This window comes from Mesoplodon densirostris, chromosome 7 (assembly GCF_025265405.1).
Source record: "Mesoplodon densirostris isolate mMesDen1 chromosome 7, mMesDen1 primary haplotype, whole genome shotgun sequence".
In the NCBI taxonomy this organism is placed as follows: Eukaryota; Metazoa; Chordata; class Mammalia; order Artiodactyla; family Ziphiidae; genus Mesoplodon; species Mesoplodon densirostris.
In genome coordinates this window covers 87,252,374-87,276,503 of record NC_082667.1, presented here as the reverse complement: position 1 = coordinate 87,276,503, position 24,130 = coordinate 87,252,374, and the positions used below count along the sequence as shown (strand labels likewise).

At 49.5% G+C, this 24,130-nt stretch overlaps 2 protein-coding genes across 2 annotated transcripts in view; both read left to right on the top strand.

The window, feature by feature from the left end:
• LOC132493273 (interferon regulatory factor 6-like) overlaps positions 1 to 24,130 on the top strand; it is an 84,511-nt gene that overhangs the window by 16,972 nt on the left and 43,409 nt on the right. The window lies entirely within an intron of this gene.
• LOC132493264 (BCL-6 corepressor-like) lies at positions 50 to 18,741 on the top strand. The gene is given in 10 exon segments (XM_060103613.1): positions 50 to 382; positions 1,569 to 1,755; positions 2,569 to 2,631; positions 7,379 to 7,624; positions 8,870 to 9,051; positions 9,376 to 9,630; positions 14,517 to 14,683; positions 15,834 to 15,979; positions 16,660 to 16,816; positions 18,249 to 18,741. Coding segments are annotated over 9 exon segments (1,686 nt in total). The 5' UTR covers positions 50 to 382; positions 1,569 to 1,577; the 3' UTR covers positions 18,541 to 18,741.

Below are 24,130 nucleotides of genomic sequence, written 5' to 3'. Positions count from 1 at the left end.
CCAGCCAGTTTCCGGCTTAAGCAAGGAGAATGTTCCAGCGGTAACCAACAAGGAGAACCTGGCGACGCCGGTCTCGACTCCATTCCTGGAGCCGACCCTGGGGAGTGACGGCTCTGCGGTCACTTTCGGGAAAACCCAAGAGGATCCCAAACCATTTTGCGTGGGCAGTGCCCCACCGAGTGTGGACGTCACCCCCACCTACACCAAAGACGGAGCTGACGAGGCAGGATCAACCGATGGCAAAGTTCTGAACCCGAAGCCATCTAAGCTGGCAAAGAGAATCGCAAACTCCGCTGGTTACGTGGGTGACCGGTTCAAGTGTGTCGCTACCGGACTGTACGCAGACTCCAGTCAGCTCGGCCGGGAGCAGCGGGCATTGCAGGTGAGCCCCCCCCACACCCGAATTTCAGGAGCCTGACCAGTTGTCAGGTTTTTTTAATGTGTGAAGAGGAGGGGGCCGGGGGTATGATAGGGCAGGACACCGGGCTGATTTGGTTAATGAAGCTTAGGATAATTTAAATGTTTGAAATGTGTCCAGTAAGGGGACGTAAGTGGATACTTGAAGTTATTCTGTAGATTTTAAGCGAACTCCACTCGAATGCTGATAACGGAAGTTTTAATTATTGCGAAGGATGTCTAAAAGACTGCATGACATTTACCTATCAATCGCTTTGCTTTCTCTGCCGTTACTGTACATTAACAAATATACCTCAAAGCGCTGCTTAGAATGCCTTACGTGATACTTGGTGGAGGTGTGTAGCGGCCGCATGTCTGTGAGATTCGTGCAATTTTTTTTTCCACCCAAAAAACAAACAAACAAACAAAACAAAAACACAAACCTTGCTTAAAGGGATAGAGTATGTATTTAACTTGCTAGTGAATGATAGATGTTGTATAGGAATTTCCTTAAGATATTTTACTTTTAATTAAAAGACAAATAAAGCCAAATTGTTTTGCAATGTTAAGAAAAAAATTGGCTTATGCTTAAAAAAATGGATGAAGTTATCTAAATGATCCATTGAGTGCCCATTTTAATGACATAGATGGAAGGATTACAAGAGGACAGTATTTTATGTCTACCCGCTGCTTACTGTGAGGTCAGTTCTTCTAATTTTTATTACTAGAATCTTACATAAACTTTCTGAGTTAAATTTCATTTCCAAATATACAAAGGGAAGTTTGTGGGCCATGGTTGTCTTTATACATTGTGCATTTGTTTTCTTTTCTGTTGTGTTTTTGTTTCGCTTTCTTTGCGTTGTGTTTTTGTTTTGTTTTATTTACCTTCGAAAGAGAATGTCTGTCTGTATGCCACAGTGTATGTATGGCTATACATACACACCACATATATCTCTACATACATATGGCTTTACGAAGAAAGAGTGTGTGACTACTTACACGTAGACATTCTTACATTTTTATCGTTCAATTTTAAAATATCTCAGTTGTATCATAAATTGTGGTTGGTTTTGGGCAAACTTTTCTTTGAAGATACTTTCCTTTAAGGTAAGGGCAGTGAAATAGCTTTGGTGGTAAGGTGTGTCTTTTTTCCATCTCCGTTCTCTTTGTAGCGTGCAGTGATGCGCTTCTCAGAGTTGGAGATGAAAGAGCGAGAAGGTGGCCACCCCACGACCAAAGACTCCGAGGTGCGCAAATTCAGCCCCGCTGACTGGAAAAGGCTGAAAGGAAGTCAGGACAAAAAGCCAAAGTCGGTCGCCCCGGAGGAGGCCATTGCCGACCAGAACGACAGTGAGAGATGTAAGTGAACCCAGGCGGCTCGCGTGTGGTACCACGTCGGTGGGAACGGGGCGGTTCCGCTCCCAGTGCCGAGGGAGGTGAGAGGAAACAATACGCTTCCGACGGCCCAGCGTCTGGGTGCTGGCTGTTCGGAGAACGGGCTGCTCTGGCCACCCTTCCCAGCTGTGGATTGCAAGGCTGGTTGTCCTTTTGAGCGTTGCGGCATCCAGGAGTGAAGCACCTATGAAATGTTGTTTCCTGGCACGCATCTCCTTTTTCCGGAGAAATGCTAGTCCTGTAGTTGGTAATAGTCTGATACAGTAGAGCAGAGCAATGGCAGTGCAAGACCTCCAGCGTAGCAGGTACGTGTTCTGTTTTGTAGCAGGTACGGATACGCGTTTTTGGTGGCAGTGGAATGACACTTGCAGCCAGAGCCAGACCCTCCAGAGTGACGGTCTCCTATGGGAGGGAGTGGAGAGTACTCGGATTCTCCCTCCGAAGGCAGAGGTTTCGTTCAAATGAGATGAGGGCTGATGAAGGCACCAGAAAGAGGAGCAGAATTGTTCTCTGTGGCAGAGGCTTGTTTGCAGTCACTAGGAGTTGACAGCACGCTCCGAGGGCGTGGGATCGACGAGGCCGTTCTTCCCACCAGACGGGCTGTATTCGGTTTTGGAGGCCAAACTGGAGAGAAGGCTAGTGTTTGCCTCGAGTCACACTCTGCGGTCCCATCAGCTGCTCCCCCACTGGGGTTGACTTCGGGCTTTGCCCTCGAGACTTCCTGGGCTAATGAGATGTGTTGGCAGCAAGTGGAGGTCTTTCTCCCGCTTTCTTCAGTGTGCGTGCTTGTGGCCTGTGGCCTACAGCCTGCTCCGGACCCCAGAAACCTCACGGGTGATGGTGAGTGAGGGCACCTAGGTGAACGTCGAGGACAGGGTGGGCGTGAAATCCTCCTGAGATGGGACAGTCGGGGGTGGTGGGCACGTTTGGGAGGCCCAGGCCCTTGGACCCAGTCGTAGGGTCAGCGTTCGCCCGCACGCTTAGGTCGTGGGTGCCTGATGCAGTTTGGGAAAATTGTGGTCAGCCACAGCGTGTGCTTCTCTCTGCTGCTTGGAGCACTGCCCTCCCCCAGCTCATCTTTGGGGTCAGACAAAGGCCTGTGGCCAGGGTTCTGGGTAAGCCACACCGGGACCAGTTTGTCCTACGTGGCTCCCGTAGAAGGGGATTTCTGGGGCTAGTCAGTGGCGGCCTTACCCGAGGGATGGGGCTCTTGATGTGCCTGGAGTAGACGATTCCGAGCTCCTCCCCCTTGGGATTGGAATGAAAAACGGAGGGTCCAGGCCACCCTGGAGTGAAGCAGCAAGAAGGCCTCCCTCCTTGCCTGTGCTCACACCTGACACGCAGCCCTTACCCTCCTGAGTGGCCTCATAAATCAGCCCTTGGGGAAGTTTCTCAGAGAGATGTGATAAAAGTGGGCAAGGGCCTCCCTGGTGGCGCAAGTGGTTGAGAGTCCGCCTGCCGATGCAGGGGATACGGGTTCGTGCCCCGGTCTGGGAGGATCCCATGTGCCGCGGAGCGGCTGGGCCCGTGAGCCATGGCCGCTGAGCCTGCGCGTTCGGAGCCTGTGCTCCGCAGCGGGGGAGGCCACAACAGTGAGAGGCCCGCATACCGCAAAAAAAAAAAAAAAAAAAAAAAAAAAGTGGGCAAGGCCAAGTACACGGGGCTGCACTTTTCTGAGGAGGGGATCTGCCTGTTGTGGGTGGACGGTGAGGGAGGCTGGAGGAAGGGAGCGGGCAGTTAACCGGCCTCGAGTCTTCTCGCCCTTTTCTCCAGCAACGTGGCCAAACCCAGGGTGGCCGCTGCCCTTCACGTCTCAGTGGCCTCACCCGCCCTTCTTCCCAGAGACGTTTGTGTGTGTCCTTCCCAGTCTTTCCTGCTGAGCGTGGAGACGAGAACTCGGTGTGGCTGATGGGGAGCAGGGCCTGAGCCCCAGATGATTCCAAAAGCCCCCTCCCCCCACCGCCTGCCTCCAATCTCAGACCGACCGACGGGTCTCTTCCTGGAGCACCCGGGACATGGCCCAGTGAGCCATGAATTTCCACCATGGGAGGGCAGGAGAAGGGTTGGGGAAGGTGAGGGGCTCCGTTTGAAAGGTTGGGGCAACGGAGGTGGGTTCCCCACCCACCCTCTGTCTTGTAGAGACGTGGGGTTTGTAAATAGCTGGTCAGGAAAGGTCACCTGAAGGGGCCACTGTTCTTACTGCGGCCTCCACGTCCAAGGCCCAGCAGGTGTTCATTCCATTCAGCTGGATATGAACGGGCCTTCTTGTTCTTGGGCCATCATGTCTTGAGCTGATATGGGCTCAGGTCCTTCTCATGGGTGTTGGTGTGGCCGAGAGCCGAGCTGTGAGCACATGGGAGCTGGGGCGGGGATTTGGGGCGGGCAGGGGTCACAGAGAGGGTCCAGGACGCCTTCAAGATGCCTTCCCCCTTCTGAGGCAGCCCCTATCCATGGAGGGACCAGGAGCTTCTAAGGTGGTGGGTGCTGTTTGCGTGGCCCTGGTTGTCCTGGTGTGGGTGCATCTTGTTGCTAGGAGCCTGTTTAAAAAAGAAATTAACTTGAAAACACAGTGGCTGAGATACTCATTTATTCTTTATGATCACATGGGTGGCTGAGTGATATTTTTATTTTGGAAGTTCACCAAATGAGTTGGGAGGTTCCTCAGCCTTGGAAGTTCATCACTAGGAACCCTCAATGGCATTTGAAGGTGGGGCGGGACAAGGAGGCATTGGTCCCTTCCTTCTCAAACTTGTAGTAACCATCTCCCTTGCGAACCACTTGTCTGGGACAGGCCTAGGACCTGCTCAGTGGCAGTGCCTGGCCAGGAGCTGGAGGAAGCCTCAGTCGAGGGGCTTCATGAAACTTCTTTGCTCAGGGAACTTCTCTTCCAGCTGAGCACCTGCACATTTGTAAACTACTTTGGAACAGAGATCCCCTGCACTCCTTGTGTAGTGGGAGTAACTTTGAACAAGGTTAGCCCTGACTGGAGGTGCTATTATAGTTAAGCTACAGAGAAGGGGATTTTAATCCTGGGGAGCCTTCCAGCAACTCAGAACCCTCTCACCTTGTTTAGGCCTCACTGGGCATGGCTCAACAGTGGTGAGGGTCCTTTGCTGCCACAGTGACTTGTAAATGTTGCTGTGGTGATGCTTCTGTGAGGTGATGCTATGGTACAACCATAATGAATTTGGGATATATGTGCTGTGAGTCATAGGACCATGCTGCAGGGACCACGTTCACATCTTGCTTAGACTGGGTGACCAAGGGCACATGGCTTCCCACTTTTAGAAGGGCCAAAAGTAGCAATGATGGCAAAGCCTGATGGTTAGGGTCCCCGTGTATCTATTTATCTCCCCATCTCCTTTGCCCTCAAGGGTCATCCTCCTGTGGGTCGTGGTTAGAACAGTCTTTAAGAAGCTCCAAGTGACACGGAGCCTCTACCCGATAGCTGGTGGCCATGGGTATCTTGAGCAGTCGGGGTGGGTGTCCTTCAGGGTTATTAGTGGCCTGGGTAAGGTCACACTAGCGTAAGGTCTTGGGGGGCCTTAGCTGAGGGGAATTGAGATCTTTGCCCTAAAAGGCTCCGGGGTTGGGGGAAGGGTGGATGGACCTAGTTTGGAAAAAGAAACTTTCAAATTGGACATGGGGGTTCTTAAGGTAGCCCTTCCATTCCTCCATGGATGCCCTCCCACGGAGCTTTTAGGGAAGGCTGATCGGACCAGATTGGACCAGAGAAGTCCAATGGTGTAACCAGCAGGGCTCACCTCTTAAAATTTCCTACATTTCAGGCCTGAGATTCAGGCTGGTCTGAAAGTCTTGGCATCTTTTGGTTAAAGGGATTTTTCCAGCCTTTCTCTGTGCTGAGCCCGGCCCGTGATTATGAAGCCCACCCCTGGAGGGAGGCTAGCAGTAACCTTCCCACTTGACAAGTGAAGGGGGCCGAGTTGTAAAGCGGCGCCATTCCTGCCCGAGTGTTTAAGAGGGTCACAGAGAAGCCGGAGTGAGAGTTGCAGCACGCCGTCTTCACCGGGCCTGCGGTAGCCTGGGCTGCATCACCCGTAAGCACAGGCCAGGAGTTTGGGGTTTCTCCTGCTGCCATGGCAGGAGACCCTCGCGGTTGGGGTGATTCCACCATTCCGGCAAGAGTAGATGGGGATCTGCCCCACCTTGGGATACCCTTGGAGAAAAGCTAAGTGTGTTCCACCATTGAGAACACAGGTCAGGCTAGCCCAGGCCAGGGTGAGGTTCACCCCCACAACTGGCTGCCATTAAATGCTGGGAATGCCCCCAAGAGAGGCTGATCAGGGGACCAGCCGGCTGGGCAGAAGTGGGAGTGATACTTGAAGTGGTCTAGGGAGAGGAGGAGGAATGCGAGCAGCATGTGAGGGGTGTGTCCATGATTTCATCTAGAAAAACGGGCTGTGGGAGCTTAGCTCAGGTGTTAACGAAATACCAAACTCATACACCCACCCCCACCCCCGGCCGGTGATGGACACAGGGTCATCTTCGGGGAACTCTTTAACAGCACAGTGATCATTATGGAATTATTTGTGTGTTAGAAACAATGTGACTAGCAAAGCAGTTGAACTGTTTCTTTGGCTAGAGCAAAAGTGAGGAGTGATGTTAGGCTGGGGTGATTGGAGGAAAAGCCCCAAGTGGATGCTAGATTGAGCAGGGGGGCAGGAGCAACACAGGCGGAGCTGGGGTGTGAGCAGTTCAGCCCTGCCCGCTGCCCCCCCACCCCCCATGAAGGGGGTTGGAGTCTTGTCTTTGAAGTGTCCTTAGATTCTTGTTGCCTGGGAAGGAAGGCGTGGAGACATGCCAGGTGGGTGACTGGTGTCACTGAGGGCCTTCTTCCTAGACAGGAAACAGGAGCAGCCCCTCGATGGCAGTGAAACGCTTTTCCCCCCACGGGTGTGGAAAGAGGACAGACGGACTTGTAGCAATCTGGTTGAGTTCTTTGAAATTGCCCTTGACCCTTGTGTGTGCACCAGGAAGCCTTTCCTTTCCCTTTGCCAGGCTCCTCTTGCCTTGGTCTCCCCAGCTTCCCAGCCTCCCACCGTTCTTTCCCTACCCTTTTTCTTCACCCTCGCCCCTGCTGACCCAAGTGAACATGGGTGCTATGTCTGTGTAGATGGCAGTTGGGGGCTATTTGGTCTCTTGATGACATCAGCCTTTTTTGTTGACTAGCAGCTGTTTCCATAGTCATTTGTAGCTCCGCCCTGATTGGTTGGATCTTACTGTGAGGTCACTCACCCCCCCTTTAAAAGTAAGCCACCTTGGAGAGTTAAGCAGTTAGGGAGTGATCTCACATGCCTATAGACGGATGGTATAGATGCCTCACCTTGACCCTTGAAGGATGGATTGTGAGTGGGCTACACGCCTCATTTTCTGCTTTCTTTGCTGGTTGTGTTCAGCTGTCCTTCCTTTGGGACGTCTTTCTGAGGGTTTTGTGCCTCCAGCGTGTGAGGCCCCTGGTCTCCAAAGTGGGGTGGTCTGTTGGTAGCAGATTGCCTTGGGCATGGGGGTCCTGCCTGCTCCTGGTGACCTTTGTTCCTGCCTTTCCGGGTTGTCTCCCCTCCCCTAGGGGAGTGTTATGATGGAAGCAAACCTGACCCCTTCAAAGCCCCAGAAGACAGTGATCTTCCTGAGGACATGGACACGGAGCCCCCCAGAGAGTCCCCCACCGACCAGGCGGCCCCGGACGCGTCACGCAGCCCCACCCTCCGGCTGAACAGAAAGCGCAAGGTCTCTGGCGATAGGAACCACACTGAGACCACTGTGCTCCCGGAGGACTCTCTGCTGAAAGCCAAGCGGAGACGGGTCTCCGAAGGTGAGCTCGATTTCGCTTTGGGCCCGCAGAGCACCCTTCGGAAGTCCTGGAGCGGAGCAGTGGAAAGTTCCAGTCCCACCCTGGAGCCCTGGGGGGAGCCACTCACACCTCCCCACCCCCCACCCCGCCAAAGCCAGGTGCCGGGGCTGGAGCCCAAAGGTGGCCAAAGGCAAATAGGCCCCCTCCCGAGACTTGGTGACAAGTTCCAGCCAACACAGTGACCACACCCCTCCCCTCCCCCATCCCTGTTAGTGATGTGTAAGACAGTTTGTTCCCCGCCCCACCCCGCCCCAGGGGGCTTCTTCATTAATTTGTAGTTATTTCTCCATTAGCTGACTGGCCTGAGAGGGAAATGACAAACAGTTCCTCTAACCGCTTAGAAGAGCCACATTATAGTGAGATGACCAACCTGAGGTGTGCATTGAATTAACAGGGCTCCATCCCAGAAAGCAGCGCCGCTTGCTGCACCTTAGAGAACGGCGGGAGCAGAGAGCAAACCTGGCTGGCAGGGCAGGAAGGAAGTGACCCAGGCGGTTCAGCCTGCGGTCACCCCCCAGGGCAATAGCATCTCCGAAAAGAAACCTGGCAGGAAAAGGGCAGAGGCCAAAAGCAACAGCAGCTGGTTGGAGTAGTCCCTTAAATGCAGTGACAATGAACAAGGTACGCCCGGGGCGGGGGGCGCTCCTGGAGGGTGGATCACCCGCCCTCTGTGGGAAACGGCCCTGGAGGGGACCTGAGCGCCATCCAAGTTGACAAGAGTAGCGTGTGGCGAGCGGGGAGTTTTCTTCCTGAGGTCCTTTCAGCCTGCACACTTCCTTATGGAATGGACAGTGAGGCGGGAGCTCGACTTCCTGGGCTGCTCCTCATCACCCAGCCCGCGGCTGGGCAGGAAGGGAAGTCTTGGGTGACGCCGGGCGCTTGTCAGTGCCCTCATTCCAGCCTCAGGCTGTCTGTCCCGAGTCGCCCTGTCCCGAGCACCCAGGCCCCCCACGGGTGGCGACAGGAGCGCACGAAGGGCTGGCTTCTGCCCTCTCTTGCGGCCCTTTGAAGCGACTTGCCATTTGGCGTTTCGTGGGTTAGCCTATTTGCCGGTTGAATGTGGGATGATTAAAATATTAGTGCTTTGAAAACATAATTGGTATATCTTTAAAAACTGAAGCTGCTCCAACGACCAGTGCTAACAATGGGCTTTTCTTTCCTCACCGGCTACAACTGTGTAACGCCCGCTGCTTCTCCCCCTGACAGATGTGCTGTGCATGGACGAAGAAATGGATTGGCAGCCTTCGCCCCTGCCGCAGAAATACACCGACAACAGCGAGAAACCATCCGGGAAGCGACCGTGCAAAACCAAGCATTTGATCCCTCAGGAGCCCAGGCGGGGCTTTCCGCTGCCAGGGGACTCCTAGGTGGACAATGCGGATGGCAAGGTACCTCTTGCCCCTGGGTCTCCCCCGCCCCCCGTGCAGGCACATCCCGCCTGCCTACTTCTCTGCTTCTGGGGACAAAGCTTTCCTTTCCCTGAACCCCTCCCCCCAAAACGTCCCTGCCCCTTCCTAGGGGACCTGTCTCCTGGGTGGTGGTGAAGTTTCCAGCTAGTAAAAATGCAACCCCTTCCTCCCGCCCCGCCTCCCCCAGACAGAGAGGAGGAAAAGTGCTTTCCTCCACTCAGGTTTGTAACTCAGGGAGGAGGCGAACCAGCCGGGTGGAGGAAGGACAGCCTGAAATGTGTGCGCTGCCTGGTTTCGTGATAGGTGACCGTCCGGAGATTTTGAAAGCGGCCTGAGCCCAGTTCCGACTATGATCTTTCGCCAGCCAAGCAGGACCAGAAGCCCTTGGACCATTTGCAGCAATTGTTACCAGCTTCCCAGGCCTCGCAGCTGACATGGTCAAGCTCCCCTCCAGAGACCACCCAGTCCCTCCCGATGCCACCGGAAGCGCGGAGACTTATTGTCAATAAGAACGCGGGCGAGACCCTCCTACAGCAGGCCTCCCGGCTTGGCTACGAGGTGAGCATCCTTGTGGGTGCCCTGGATCAGGATCCGCCGGCTGCTGCTCCTTGGGTGGGGGACACACTGGCTGGGGATGGGGGGCGGGTCTCAGAGCCCAGCCCCCTCCACGTGGCGGGCTGGGCTGGGTGTTCCAGCAGGGTGTTTGCGTTGGCCCCGCTCACACTGCGGGCTCTTTGGTGGCTTGTTCAGTCGTGGTGTGAAAAGAAAGGCAGGCCTCTCTGATGTTCCGTTCCCGTTCAGGCAGGTAGGCTGCTTCGGCCAGTCCGGCTCACTTATCTCTGATACAAAATCTGACCTAACCCAGGGCTTGGCGACCAGGGGAATTTTAATGAGCCCTTTTGGATTCTGAATAGCAAGAAGGAGAGTAGTTATTAGCTCTACTAACTTGTGCTGTTTGGGGCAGAGTGATGCCCCTGTGGGGTAGCGGGTGGGAAGTGTCTGTGCAGAGTAGGGGTGGGAGTGGGGCAGACCTGAGCAGTCTCTTTCTGAGAGGGCACGGGAGCCGAGGGCTGATGGGCGGGGAGCAGGGGTTGAGCCGTGCACAAAACTCCCTGTCCACACTGCTGTATCCCAACCCAGCATGGCTGATGACAGTGATAGCCTCTATTGCTAGAGCAACATAGAAAGATAGCTGATATCTGCCTAAGCCGGTGTGATCTGTAGTAACTCCTTTCACCCTTTTAACATCTTCACTTGGGAGTAACGAGTACTAGCCCACTCTCGGATGAGGAAACTGAGCCTCAGAGGAGTTAGCTGATACCCGTACAGGTAGCAATCCAGCAGTGCTCCACAGCCCACCACGCTCCTCAGCAAGACTGGCTCACACTGGAATTGCCCTTTTTACAGTTCAAAACCTCTGTGAGACAGATGACTCTCCCTGTCCTGTGCAGTTCCCCCACCATACTTGTCAGTAGCAATTGTGATGTAATAGCCCACAGGGCAAAGGCATTTTTCTGTGCTGGCATCAGCCCTCTGGGAGTTGAATGGTGACAGTAAAATGCGGTTCAGCAGGCTGAGCGTGGAGGTGTGGCTGAGCACTGGGGTGGCAGGACCCAGGCTGGCCCGGAGCCCTGGCGCCCACACCCTCAGCCAGCTCTGTGCCCCTGTCCCCCGTCTCCTGTCGTGTCCCCCCACCCCGGTCCATAGTGCCGTGAGCCCTTCGAAGTGTGCCTGCATTGGCCCTAAGGCATGACCGTGGGTGGGAAGTTGGAAGCACTAGGGCTATGCTTAGTTTGGGGGTGTTTTTTGTTGTTGTTGTGGGTTGAATGTGCTGTTGTTTATATTTACACGTCTCTTGGAGACCTCTCCATTAGCTAGAGAGCACTTTCTGGTAGTTAGCGCAGTTACTTGCAGGTGAAGTCCAAGGAGCACCCAGTTGGTTTCCCAAGAGCTGAGAGCGGGCGCCTAGGAGAACAGAGCAGATGTTGCACATAGTGTTGAGCTAGACCCCCCGTGGTTGAGAAGATAGTCTCCTTGCTTCCAGCAAACGCTGGAGGTGGCGGGGAGACCCCTAACCCCAACTTTTGGGTTAGGGTTGAGAAAGTAGACTCCCGCTTCCAGCAAATGCTGGAGATGGGGGGGCGGGGTGCTGCTGCACCCGCCGTGGAGGGCGGGGCTCCGAGCCCCACCTGTGAACTTGGCATCATTTCCAGCAGCCTCCCTTTGGGACCAGAGACGTCAAAAGACCCTCGTTGGTCCTCTAAGACAGTTTCCATTTTGGTTTGGTGGCTCTGAGGCCTGGACCAAGGGGCACTTGATCCATACTTTTTTAGGCTACCTGGCCTTTGATTGCACAGGAAGCCTTGGGAATGTTTATGGTCGGATTTGTTCTTTTCTTCAAATGTAAATTTCAATATGTAGATTCCACACATCACCAGTGTTGATGCTGAGCATTGTGACAAGTAGATGAACGCTTTCAACTTTGAATCCAACTTCCTGGGATTTCTCTGGGCAGAATTTTAAACGTTGGGATGATGGCCCAGTTGGGAGATGTGGCAGCTTCAACCTTTTAAAATTGAAGGACAGTTTGCTTAAGCAGATAAGGGTGTGGTTTGGGAGGGTTTTCCTGAAGTTTTGTCTTCAGCATTCTTGGTTATTTTCTTCTGCTTAGCCAAAGATACCATGTGCAGTATAAAGGCTGTCTGAGCTTTATGTCATGATAATGTGGTTCTGGAAGTTTAGAAACACACTCTGGCTTCAGATCCACATTAAATAGATCACTTGCGTGGCCAAAGACCTCAAACCTTTCCCTCCTGGGAAAAAGGCTTCTATTTCTTAGGCTAAAACGCCAGTGTGCAACCACATGCTTGTGCCTTTAGCGGTGATGGTTAAATTTTCTATGAATTGAATAAGTCATGTTTTTTAAAAAGTTAATGAGGCATTTAATTAACTAACAACGTCGGGCTTATGGCCTTTATAGTTACATTTTGCGGGTAATGGCATTCGGTTTATAGCCGCTGAACAGAGAGCTGTCCGACAAAAGCAGTTTGACTTTGCTCGGGAATGGCTGGGCTGCCCTTCAGACACTCCCGTTTATTTCTAGCGGAGAAAATAAACCAAGGAATGTGTTGCGTCGACAGACTCGCCCCGCCTCTTCACCTTTCAGTTAGAGAAAGTGTTGGTGGCGACGGTTGCCATCCATTTAGAGGCCATCACCCTCCTAGCTAGGAGAGTGTAGTTAGCCCACTTGACCCCCGACAGAGAAGGCCTGTGGGATGCTCGTCACAGCTGGATTGCATCCCTCTAACTGGGGCCCTCTTGGGCCTTTTGAATCTTCCCAGCTGACCAGGTACCAAAGACCTGAGTTATGGGTCTAGTACTTCATGTTAATTGAACTTGGGGTTTATTATCTCTGGGCCTCTGTTTCCAAGTGTTGAATGAGGATAGTACTGCCTTCCTTTCCTGCGATCTCCTGGGTTCCTGTGGGTGACAGAAGACGTCCTCATCTGGGGAAATGAGAAGCACTGTGTAAACAGTGGGATCAACGTGGTTGAGTTAGGACAGCCCGTGGCAAAAGGTCTGACCTGGCCGTGGGGCTACTGCTGCCTGTGCTGCCATCTTCCAGGAGAAGAGAGTTGACTTACCCACCAGCTTGGACGGCCTTTCATTTCTAGGTACCCTTGAACCTGCCCTAGTAGTGATGAAGGTTTCCAGGCGAAGGCTGTGATTGTCACAGCAAATAAACCCTGGGTTGAGTAAATTGATGTGTGCACAGCAGTTGGTGGCGTTCAGACCTGATCCCAGAGCCAGGTGACAGGGCCTCTCCCTGGCTGGGGCACACAACTCATTAGCTTGCAGCCGTCCACTCAAGTCTGGCTAGTGAGGGCCTGCTAAAAGAGCAGCAGCTTCATGCGGTATCCTGGATACCAGGGCTCGGGGCAGGTGGCCTGGGAGCCCAGAGGATTGTGGGCTTTCTGGCAGGTTGGGATGTAAACGGAGAAACGCATTCGTGGGCGTGCCTTTTCTCTTCCTCCTCTTGTTTTGGAAGGGAGCTGCTGCAGTGACCTGAAGTAACAGGGCACCGATGGCCAGGTTTACCAGCATGCCCCATTGGGTTCACGTGGTAAGGAAATGGAACATTCTAGTTCGCTCCCAAGTGAGTGGTCACCTTTGATTGGCGTGTCCTCCAAAGGGCATAAAAGGTTTTACAGAACCCATCTCGCACTTGTGGGCGGCTAGAATGACACCCGTTTGGGTTTAACAGATGAGTTACCTGAGAGATGTCACAAGGAGGCCTGTTCTGACCCCATCGCATCCCCCTTTACCCTGCAGACCATGTGTTGGGCCACATGCACGTTCTGCCTACTCCCAGCTCTCAGAACCTGCCGGCTCTCTGCTGGGCACGACTTACCCAGTTTAAACAGTGTAACGTGTTTTCTGGTGGCATATGCTTTCGATGTGTCTGAAAACTTTCTTAAGGTAATAAAACATTGAATAAATTCCTGCTCTGCTTACTGGGAGTGGTTCATATTAATATTTTAACAAGCCAAAGAAAGAAGGTTAATAACAGTGATTCTAATGCACAGTGTTGACACAGAACATCTCCGGGGTGGGGGGTGGGGCGGTGAACGTTTTACTTGATTCTTGAAATGTGGAGGTTGCAGCCTGTGGTGTATCAGGTTCCTGTCATTAACTTGAGTAAATATGAAAATATTAGACTGATTCTGCCCCGAGAGGGTGGAGTGAGGCAAAATAGAGGGTGGGGTTATTGGAGGCATTTTGTGTCATTCCTCGAGGATGGAGGGAGAGAGCTTCTCTTTAACTCTACTTAACGTACAGACAAGAGCATCTGAGGCCCAGGTTCTGATTGGGGGTCTTAACAAGGGGTGCGAGGATGTAGGTGACCTGGGTGTCCCTGCTTCTCTAAGCTGGGGAATGTTCTCTGGCTGATTTAAGCTCTCTTTAAGTGTTGGTCATCCATACTTTGATCTAAACGTGTGTTATCGTCCACTGCCACCGACTGAACAGACCCATCAAGTGAGAATGGTCTGTGCTTGGCAATGTGTCATCTAAGATGTTAGCAGCCGTGACACCTCTGTACTGGTCACATCGGCCCCTGGGCTGAGGGCTTTCATCGCTATCCGAATGCGTCCTCTCAGCAGCCCTGTGGAAGCTTGGAGAAGTTCAAGGGTAACTTGCCCATGGCCAGGCCACTGGTGCAGCAGAGCCTTAGACAACACTGTCTGCATCTCCAAGCCCTTCTCACGCACTCTCGCCCCCCAGCAGGATGCCTGCCGCCTGCCCGCGCCATGGTGGGCTTTTGGCCCCAAGGATGTATGCCTTTGAAAGTGGGCCCCGGCAAGCTATGGGGAGGTCACCCTTACAAGGTTCACTGTATGGTGGTCTGATGGTATCTCCTCTCCTCTCCTCTCCTCTCCCCGTAGGAAGTGGTCTTGTACTGCCTGGAGAACAAGATTTGTGATGTGAACCACCGCGACTACGCGGGTTACTGTGCCCCGCACGAGGCTTGTGCAAGAGGTTGGCTCAACATCGTACGACACCTCCTTGAATATGGCGCCGATGTCAACTGCAGTGCCCAGGATGGAAGCGGGTCAGTGGCGGTCTTGCTCTTGGCCTGGCCCTGCTGGGGCATAGGCAGTGGTTCTCAGGGTGTGTGGGGAACCCCAGAAGGAAAGATGGAGAGTGAGTGCCATGTAAGCACACTGATGGCGGAGTCCTCTAGAATGGAATCGGACAGATCTTTCTGGCAAATTTACACAGAACTTTAAAAGTCTGTGACGCTCTTATGGACAGAAGTCCCTGAAAATGTTGAGCCTGCATGAATAATCAGGGGTGTTCTCTTTTAAGACCCTGGACTCTTCACCAGCGTCTGTTGAATCTCAATCTTGAACATATATGTGAGTTGAAAGTTGCAGGAGTACAGACAGGTCCAGTGGCAACTGGCTTGATAGGACCTGCCGTGTCCACCCACATCCCCGGGCCTGGCCCCCACTCTGTCCTTGACCTCGGTTTATTGGCCAGAGGCCCAGGTCTGAGTCAGCCCAAGCATCTTCCTGGTTGTACCTGGGATGCCACCACGAGGCAGGGCACTGGGGCTTTCCTGACAGTCATAACATTAGCAAAACCGTAAGGTATTTGGTGGTTCATGGTTTCCAAATAGCATCCTTTCTGGATGGGACTGCGGACAGTGTTCCTGACCCCAGCGGACACGGGCAGGAGGACTCTGTATCCTCCTGAGAACTCGCCCTGCCTGTCGACTGCTTCTGGGCGAGAGGGTTGATCACTCATCTACAAGTTGGTTTCAGGAGAGGTTCCACTTTGCCCCTAGTTTCTTTTACAAACTGCACTTTTTGGGTTTTGTTTGTAATGGTGTAACAATGGCTTGTCGTATCTGCTTCTGTGGTGCTGGGGTTCTTCCCCCCACCCCGCCGTATGTTACCTTCTTACAGTCTGTCACTATTTAAGTTCATTGGAAACGTTTTCATCGTGGCCTGAGTTCCTTCTTGGGCCATGCATTAAGACAGATTTGCATTGAAGAATTAGGCCTGAGATGGTCCCTTCACCTGTCCAGTAAAGGGTTATGTGTTGAAATAACAGAGTAATTTGTCGCAGCGACTGTACACTCACCTCCTCAGTGAAATAGCATGCCTACGAGGCTTGGCCACACACGCTCGATTTTGCCCCGTGTCCTTAGAAGCAAGCGTCGCGTGCACAGGTGTAATCCCCCGCACCTCTCCTAGGCCTCTCCACGATGCTGTCAAGAATGATCATCTCGAAACTGTCCGCTTGCTCCTCTCCTACGGTGCTGATCCTACCCTGGCTACGTACTCAGGTAGAACCATCAAGAAAGTGAACCACAGCGAACTTCTGGAGAAGTTCTTAACAGGTACGGCAGAGGTCAAGACACGGTCTTGTTCAAGCATCTAGACGGTGACTTCACAGCCTTTCACCTGGGTTCCCCCTACCCCCACCCCCCGTTTACTCTAAGTGACCCTTTACTGGGAAAAGCGGCCCAACGTTAGTCTGTCAGAGAAGAGATACATACTTTGAGTTTTGCGAGGTGGGGGGCTGGAAAACTCTTAGCTAGCCAGGCTAGCTTTTGTTTGGCAGGCTGGGGCGGTGAGGCGGGCAGTCCCTCAGGAAGGCGGGTGGACGCGTGGGGAGGTTTCAGTCAGATACCTAGAGGCGTGTGCAGTGCGACTTGTCAGGAGGTGACACCAGCCCCAGCGTGAGATGTTCCCGAACTGCAGCAGCATTTGCCTCTTACCAGCAGGCGTTATCTTGTTTCTCTCTCTCTCTCTCCCCACCTCTCTCTCCAAACTGTTTAAATAACCTGCAGGCTCCTGACGACGGTAGCCCCGGTTGCTCTTCGGAGTTCTCTGGCAGCTGTGTGTGTGCTGAGCAGCCTTGTTCGTTTCAGTTGGGCTTGTGGGGGTAGGGGTGGGGTGGGGGTGGTGCTGTGAGCAGGACTTGCTTGGGAAAGAATTTTTCCAGAGTCCTTTTTGGCGAACAGCTGGAATCTTGCTCCAGCTTACTGACCTCTCTCTTGTTTGCCCCCCCGGTTAGAACCAGATGATGAAAGTGGTTACGATGTTTTAGCAAATCCCCCACGACCGGAGGACCAGGATGACAGCAACGAGGCCTATGGTGACCTATTGGAATCTGAATTTTCCGAAGACCCCCTTTTGCTGTGTTATAACGTCCAGGTGTCCGTCGCTCAGGGGTGAGCGTGGCCAGCGTGTGGTCGAGAGCCAGCCCAGCTGCTCTGTGGGGTGGCAGGAGTTAGAAATCCCCTTCAGCAGATGAGGGTGGATGGGTTGGGGGGTGAGTGAATTCCTCACCAAGTGTCCAGCGACCTCACATAATGCAGTGGAACTTTTCCAGAAAAGTTTGGGGGGTGGGAGGGCTCCCCAGCCAACTGCCCTCATTGGAACACACCCCTAGAGCCCAAAGGACACGGGAGTCAGCGACTGCAATTGCACAGTTTCAATCACTAAACTCATGGGGAAGGGATCCTCCCCAAACGGCTACCATAGGGGCCTTCCAAGGCGCGTGAGGTCCACGGGACGATACTGATGTGTACCCTCTTCTTGTATAAGATTAGAGAAAGCCGTATGTGGCACCTGGGATCTTATGTGTCTTAAGATTTGCTTAGATCGAGTCTTGTCCCCACGGTCGGGCCACTGTGCCCCATGACCAACCCTTCGGAGTGAACACATCAGGAGACCTTGCTCTGCTGTGTGTTGAGCCCGGTGCTTAAGGAGTAGCATCCTCCTTGGACTCTGAGGCTGGGAACGTGTCTGCCTTTGTGGTGACATTGTATTCGGGATAGAGATCATAAAGCGTGGCAGGGTATCAGGAAGGATTGTACCACCTCCCTTCTCGAAAAAGCCTCAGTCCCGGCAGCATTGAGGGGCGGCTTGGAGGTGTGGGAAAGGAAAGGAAAGCCAGGTGACCTCGAGTGTTTCTCATGCTCTCTCCGTGAGGGCCGGAGGAGAGGAGAGGTCAAAGAGGTGTTTGCCATCTCCCTTGGGTTGGCATACAGACTGGTTTTCCCCAGTCACTAGAACGGGGTGCACTTACTTGGAGTGGGGTGACCTGAGTTGTGGCCAGAGCCAAGGCAGCACTGGGGTGGCCTGCAACGAGGCTGGTTCAGGGGTGCTGCTCGTGCTTTTGTCTAAGTTGGCTGATCCTCCCTAGGTGGTCTCTTAACACATGCACATGAGTCCAGAGTTCCCCCGCTAGAAGTAGATCTTCCGGGCTTCCCTGGTGGCACCGTGGTTAAGAATCCGCCTGCCAGTGCAGGGGACACAGGTTCAAGCCCTGGTCCGGGAAGATCCCACATGCCACGGAGCAACTAAGCCCGTGCGCCACAGCTACTGAGCCTGCGCTCTAGAGTCCTCGAGCCACAACTAGAGAAAGCCCGTGCGCAGCAACAGGCCCAACGCAGCCAAAAATAAATAAATAAATAAAATTAAAAAAAAAAAAAAAAGAAGAAGAAGTAGATCTTCTAAGGACAGTGAGAAGTGGGGTGGGGGTGGGGTAATCAAAGTGGAAGTAGCAGGCCCTTTCACCGCCAGGAGACGGGTAGTTCATAGTTGGGAGCGCCTCTCATTTTGCCGGAAACTCAAACCACTGTCCTTTCTCTGGTGTAGGCCTCGTAACTGGCTGTTGCTCTCAGACCTGCTCAAGAAACTGCAAATGTCCTCCTGCATATTCCGCTGCAATTTCCCAAATGTGGAAATTGTCACCATCGCGGAGGCCGAGTTCTGCCGGCAAGTGTCAGCAAGTCTCTTATTCTCTTGCCCCAAAGACCTGGAGTCCTGTAATCCAGAAAGTAAGGAGCTCTTAGATCTGGTGGAGTTCACGAACGAGCTTCAGACTCTGCTGGGCTCATCCGTGGAGTGGATCCTCCCCAGAGACCTGGACTCAGACGACGACTGGTGAGCTCGCCGGGGCCCGCCGTGTACAGTGTGTCATGGTGTTAATCCTTGTGCATATGTGTCCTAATACGACTATTTCTGTAAAGAAAAGACACTATGAGACACGACTCCAGTCGGAAGGACTTCAAAACATGTTTTTTTCTTTTTAAAATTTTAAGTCAGTTTTTATGAAGTTGTTAATAAAGTTTCTTTACTTTTCAATGTACACATGCTTCGGAATATGTTTGTTTTTACTCGGAACAATTGTTTCTTTTCTTTTTTAAGGAGAAAAAAAAAAAGGCAAAGGAGCTCCACACTTGGACTTAATTTCATACAAAGCTCCGACGACAGAGGCCATAAGTGTTGAGAGTTGCTTTTGGGGCAAATAAAACCAGTAAAATTTTAAACTCTTCCTCCATATTAAAGGGATTGAATAAATTGGCCACTTTGGTGCACCTGTGTCCTGCGAATTGTCCAATTGGAGATGGAGGTTTAGAAAGTGAGTTTCAGTCTTGTTTAAGTCTCTTCCCATCAGACTGGTCTCGTGATTTCCTACACACCATGTTACTTCCTGTCTACCTTGCCTTGGTGTTGTTCATGCCTGGATTGTCTCCTGTACCTGCTCAAACCTTGGTCCGTTCTCATTTGTACCATGGAAGTTTGTCATGCTGGATACTGTCAGAACTCATTTTACTTAAGTTTGCGTTAAGGTGCAAAGCACACGTTTTGTATATTTTCTGTTTTTTGTGTTTGTCTATATTTTATGGTTTCGCTTCAGGAAATATTATGGGAAGGGAAATACCAAGATGTAAAGAGCAAAAAAGTCATCATTCTCTTTCAATTGTTAGAACATCTATCTGCAATCATAATTATGATGCACTGTGGTATGTGTTAACATAGTAAATACATGTAACGTCCCGTAGGAGCAGCAAACTCAGTGGTGTTGGTGAGGGCTGTGTCATGGAAGTAATCACAAAGCAGGTGACTGTTGGTTGGGGTCCTGAAACATTAGTGTGCCTTCCCTGTGTCCGGTAGTGGTCTGGAGGGGTCAGGAAGCCTGCCTTTGAATTTGAGGGAACAGAGGGTTTGAGGTCCTCTCTCTTCTATTGCTCTAGTACACTGCATAGCAGCAGTATACTGGGTTTATAGTTGACGTTTAAATCGCTGATTGATCATTAAGATTGGGATGTATCTTTGGAAATGAAAATAGGAAGAATCGTATGCTTTTTCTTTTTTTTTCTTTTTTTTTCCTATATCTGAAAAGGTATGTAGTACTTTGCTGAGTGGTTGGGAATAAAGTTTGCAGTATTCAGTGTATTCAGTTTTAGTATCTAAATAGAATTAAATTGTTGCTGTAAACTGGAATAGCACTTTGTTACTGACAAGTTTTAGAATGCATCTGTTCGTCAATTACCTGTTTGGGAAGATTGTAGTTAATGATTTTGAGAATGTGGCTATAAACTTGCAACTGACTCAAGAAAAGCAAATAAGTCAAGATTGACAAATGTATAGGCTCTTCATCTTATTGTGTGTGGGTTTTTTTTTTTTTCCTTTTAGTTATTTGTCAAGGTATAAAGAATTCTATCACACTTAAGACACTTAAGTTAAGTAAACTTCACGGGGTGTATTCTGACATGGCATGGAGCAGATCACATGGCCTAGATCTTAAAGGTGATTTTATGTTTAAACTTTCATGAAAACATATGTGATTGAAACACATTAATATATTGATACAGAGGGCAGTTAATTTTTGTCTTTTGTGTGTGTGTGTGTGGTACTGTTGTGGCCTCTCCCGTTGCGGAGCACAGGCTCTGGACGCGCAGGCTCAGCGGCCATGGCTCACGGGCCTAGCCGCTCCGCGGCATGTGGGATCTTCCCGGACCGGGGCACGAACCCATGTCCCTGCATTGGCAGGCGGACTCTCAACCACTGTGCCACCAGGGAAGCCCTAATTTTTGTCTTTTGATACATGTGAGCACAGCTTTCATTTTGCAGAAAGAATATGACCAGTTTTCAGTTTGGGATTCTACCATTTAGTAAATATAGTCCACTTAATTTTAGAAATAAGAGATTTAATATATAATACCTAATAATACTTTTATGTATGTTTTTTTACTGAAAACTTTTATTGTAATACTGTGAAGAAACTATGCCATTCTAGTCTTCAAGACTTAAATGAATCAAGTGTTTATTAGCTGTTGTAGTTTTTAAACTAATAAAAGTCAGTACATCAGCAATTTGTAAATACAGTTTTTAAAATAATGCCTTAACAACTTACAGCGGTTATAATGACTGTATTTAGGCCTAAAGTTAGTTAATAATTTGACATGAAGGCTTTTTAATAGTTTGATGGTGCAGATCAGGGATAGGTAAACTCTGGCTGGTGGGCCAGATCCAGCCCGTCGCCTGGCTTTGTAAAGGAAGTTTTTCTGGAACATAGTCGCACCCATTGTTTACATGGTAGTTGTGGCTCCTTTCACCCTACACCAGTGGGGCAGAGTCGTTGCAACAGAAACTGTAGAGCCCACAAATGTGGAAATGTTTAAATTTAGATTTTAAAAATTGAAAAGTTCTTTGAGCCTATACAGGGCAAGTCCATTGACCCCTGAGGTAGAAAACAGTCAGGAACTTGGGTGCGGAAGCCAAATGGCCTAGGTTCAAATTCCCTTTCTCCCATTTCATAGCTCGTGACCATGGGCAAATCACTGAACCTCTATGCCTCGTTATGAGATTTAAATGCACTTATTTGTATAAATAGTGCCTGGCGCATACTAAGCACTGTGTAAGTGATTGCTGTTGTTTCTGCTTGGAGCTTTAATAAGTTATTATTAATAGAAAAATGACACTAATGATTTTCCTTTTAGAGTAACAAAGGCACTTTGAGTCTTTTACTTTTTCAGGAATGTAATAAGACTTTTTTCATTGACAGTCAGTGTTCCCTGTTACCAAAATTTACTTTATGAATATAAAGAACTGAATGTCTTCAAGACAGTACTTTTGCTTAAATGTCAAACCATTATTTCCCCAAGGCACATCAAACTGGCTCTGCATAGTCCACGCCTCTAAAGCTTGTGTGCACGCCCTAGGCAGCATGTGAGATACATTTTGTAAATATAGTTTTTTAAATAATGCTTGAGACTTCCCTGGCGGTCCAGCAGTTAACACTATGTGCTCCCAATGTAGGGGGCTTGGGTTCGATCCCTGCTCAAGGAACTAGATCCCACGTGCCTGCCATAACTAAGAGCCCACATGCCACAACTAAAAGATCCGGCATGCTGCAACTAAAGACCCGGCACAGCCAAACAAACAAACAAACAAATAAATAAATCTTTATAAAAAAATAAGTAAATTAAAATAATGCCTTAGGAGTTAGGAAAAGAAAATATTAGAACATTTTTTACCTTTGTATTATTTTAAAAAATCTCTGTAGTTTATCATGTACATAAATTCTATGTATGGAACTTTGTGTATATAATTTGTTAATAAATAAGATGCATATTAAAAAGTTTTCTTATGGTTTGCCCAGTCAGGTGTTTGGAGGCCATTGGAGGACAGGATGATGAAATATAGGGCCTCAGCAAAGATAGAATTTAGAACCAATTCCCTGACTTAAAAGATAAGGAAAATAATTCATAGACTGTAATTGAGTTGTCCAACTTTACATAGGTGTTCAGAAACAGGAAATGCAGTGGCTAGAATCTAATCACTGACCGAGCAGAATCTGGGTCACTGGACTCGTAAACCAGAAGTGACTGTTGAATTTCTCAGGTTGATGCTCCTGGCATATATGCTTGATCTGTGTGTGTGTGTAAATCTCTGACATAATAAGCCATACTCAGGCACACCCTGTTTCCTTATTCAAGCATCTTAATTTCATCCCATTAAATCTTTGAAGTATCAGACTACCAGAAGGCATGAAGAAACCTGGGCTGAGAGTCTTCATTCCAGGAGACGTGATCTTGACTGCATGGCTGGTTTGAGGCGCATCGCTCTGAACTGCCACCCGCTCATTGGTGACCTGGGTGCAAGTGCTTTGGCAGAATCTCTTAGTGAGGATTTATGGCTTAGAGGGAAATTCTAAAATTGAAAAGATTGAATGTTTAATATGAAATATGCTTAGCTTTTGGCATGATACTATTGTGATAGGATTTTTTAAAGCCTCATTGTACTGATAGCTTTTATTTTGATTTTCAACTTTCTCTAAGAGTTGCATATATACTTTATAGAAAATACAGAGTAATAAGAGAACAATTACCTATCATTTTAATACCCAGATATAATCACTGTTCATTTTGGAGTATATACTTTCAGTCTTTTTTTTTCTACAAATATATATGTACACTTAGGGATTACAAAAATAGAATTGTAGTATACTTGCTATTTCATATTCCTGCTTTTTTCACTTAATGATGTATCATGTAGTATTGCGTCGTATTGATGTCCCATAGTTTAATCAATTCTTTGCAATTCTATTTAGACAATTTGCTTTTCCCTGTCAGAAACAATGTGAATACGTTGTATATACATCTCTGTGTCCATCGGGATTACTTCTGTAGAATAAGGTACTACAAGTGGAATGACTAAGTGTGACATATTTTTAAGACATTTGATACACATGGCCAAATTACTACCCAGAAAGGCTATGCCAATTTGTAGTCCACCCCAACAGTAGATGTGAAGCCTGCCTCTCACAAACGCTGGCCTGTAGCACTTGTAAAAAAACGTAAAACTACAAAAATGAGTACCTCTCCATTTTCTATGCAAGTGGGATTACTCCAAATTTTATAACTTTTTTCAATTAATTTAGTATGAGCATTTTAGCAAGTCAGTAAATTTGCATCTCCTACATCATTTTTTGTGATTGTTCAGTATTCCATTATATGAATATGCCAGAGTGCACATAACTTATCCATTTTTGTATATAAGCTTTGTCCAGTTTTTCAGTTACAAATAGTACTCTGATATATATCCTTACCTATATCTCTGACTATTTCTTTTGGTTAAATTCTTAGAAAGAGAGTTGTTGGATCCAAAGGGTATAGACATTATTTAAAGGCTTTTCTTACAGAATCTTGGCTTCATCTGATAGGAGAATAACCACATTTTGTTTTATTTTGTATTCATTTGATTGACTGGTGAGGTTTATTGGCTGTTTGTATTAATTTGGCTATTTGGTTAATTATACCCTGTGTCCATTCTTCTGTAGTGAGAGTTTGTAAGGGTTGTATCATATCCTGTCAGATCCGTATGTCTGACTTGCTATTTCTGTGTGTCATGGGGGTGTTGAAAGACTCCAGTTATTTTAATGTGATGGTCCACACAACACTTAAACAAAAGACTCATGATAGTTTCCTTTCATGTAATATTTTTTAATCCCTGTGCTTTAGTGATGATCCCTTTGGTTTAAATGAGTAGGTTGTTCAGGCCCAGAACTACTAGAATTCATGATCAGTTTTTCTGGTTTTTGTCTGGCCTTTTACTGCGAGGGTTCTTGACCATCATACTTTCATGATAGGTTTTTAGTATGTATTCTCTATTCACACATTGTTGAAAGTTTTTATTATTTGTATCCTCTTAGACTTGTCTTTTTTTCCTCTAAAACTAACAGTTATTAC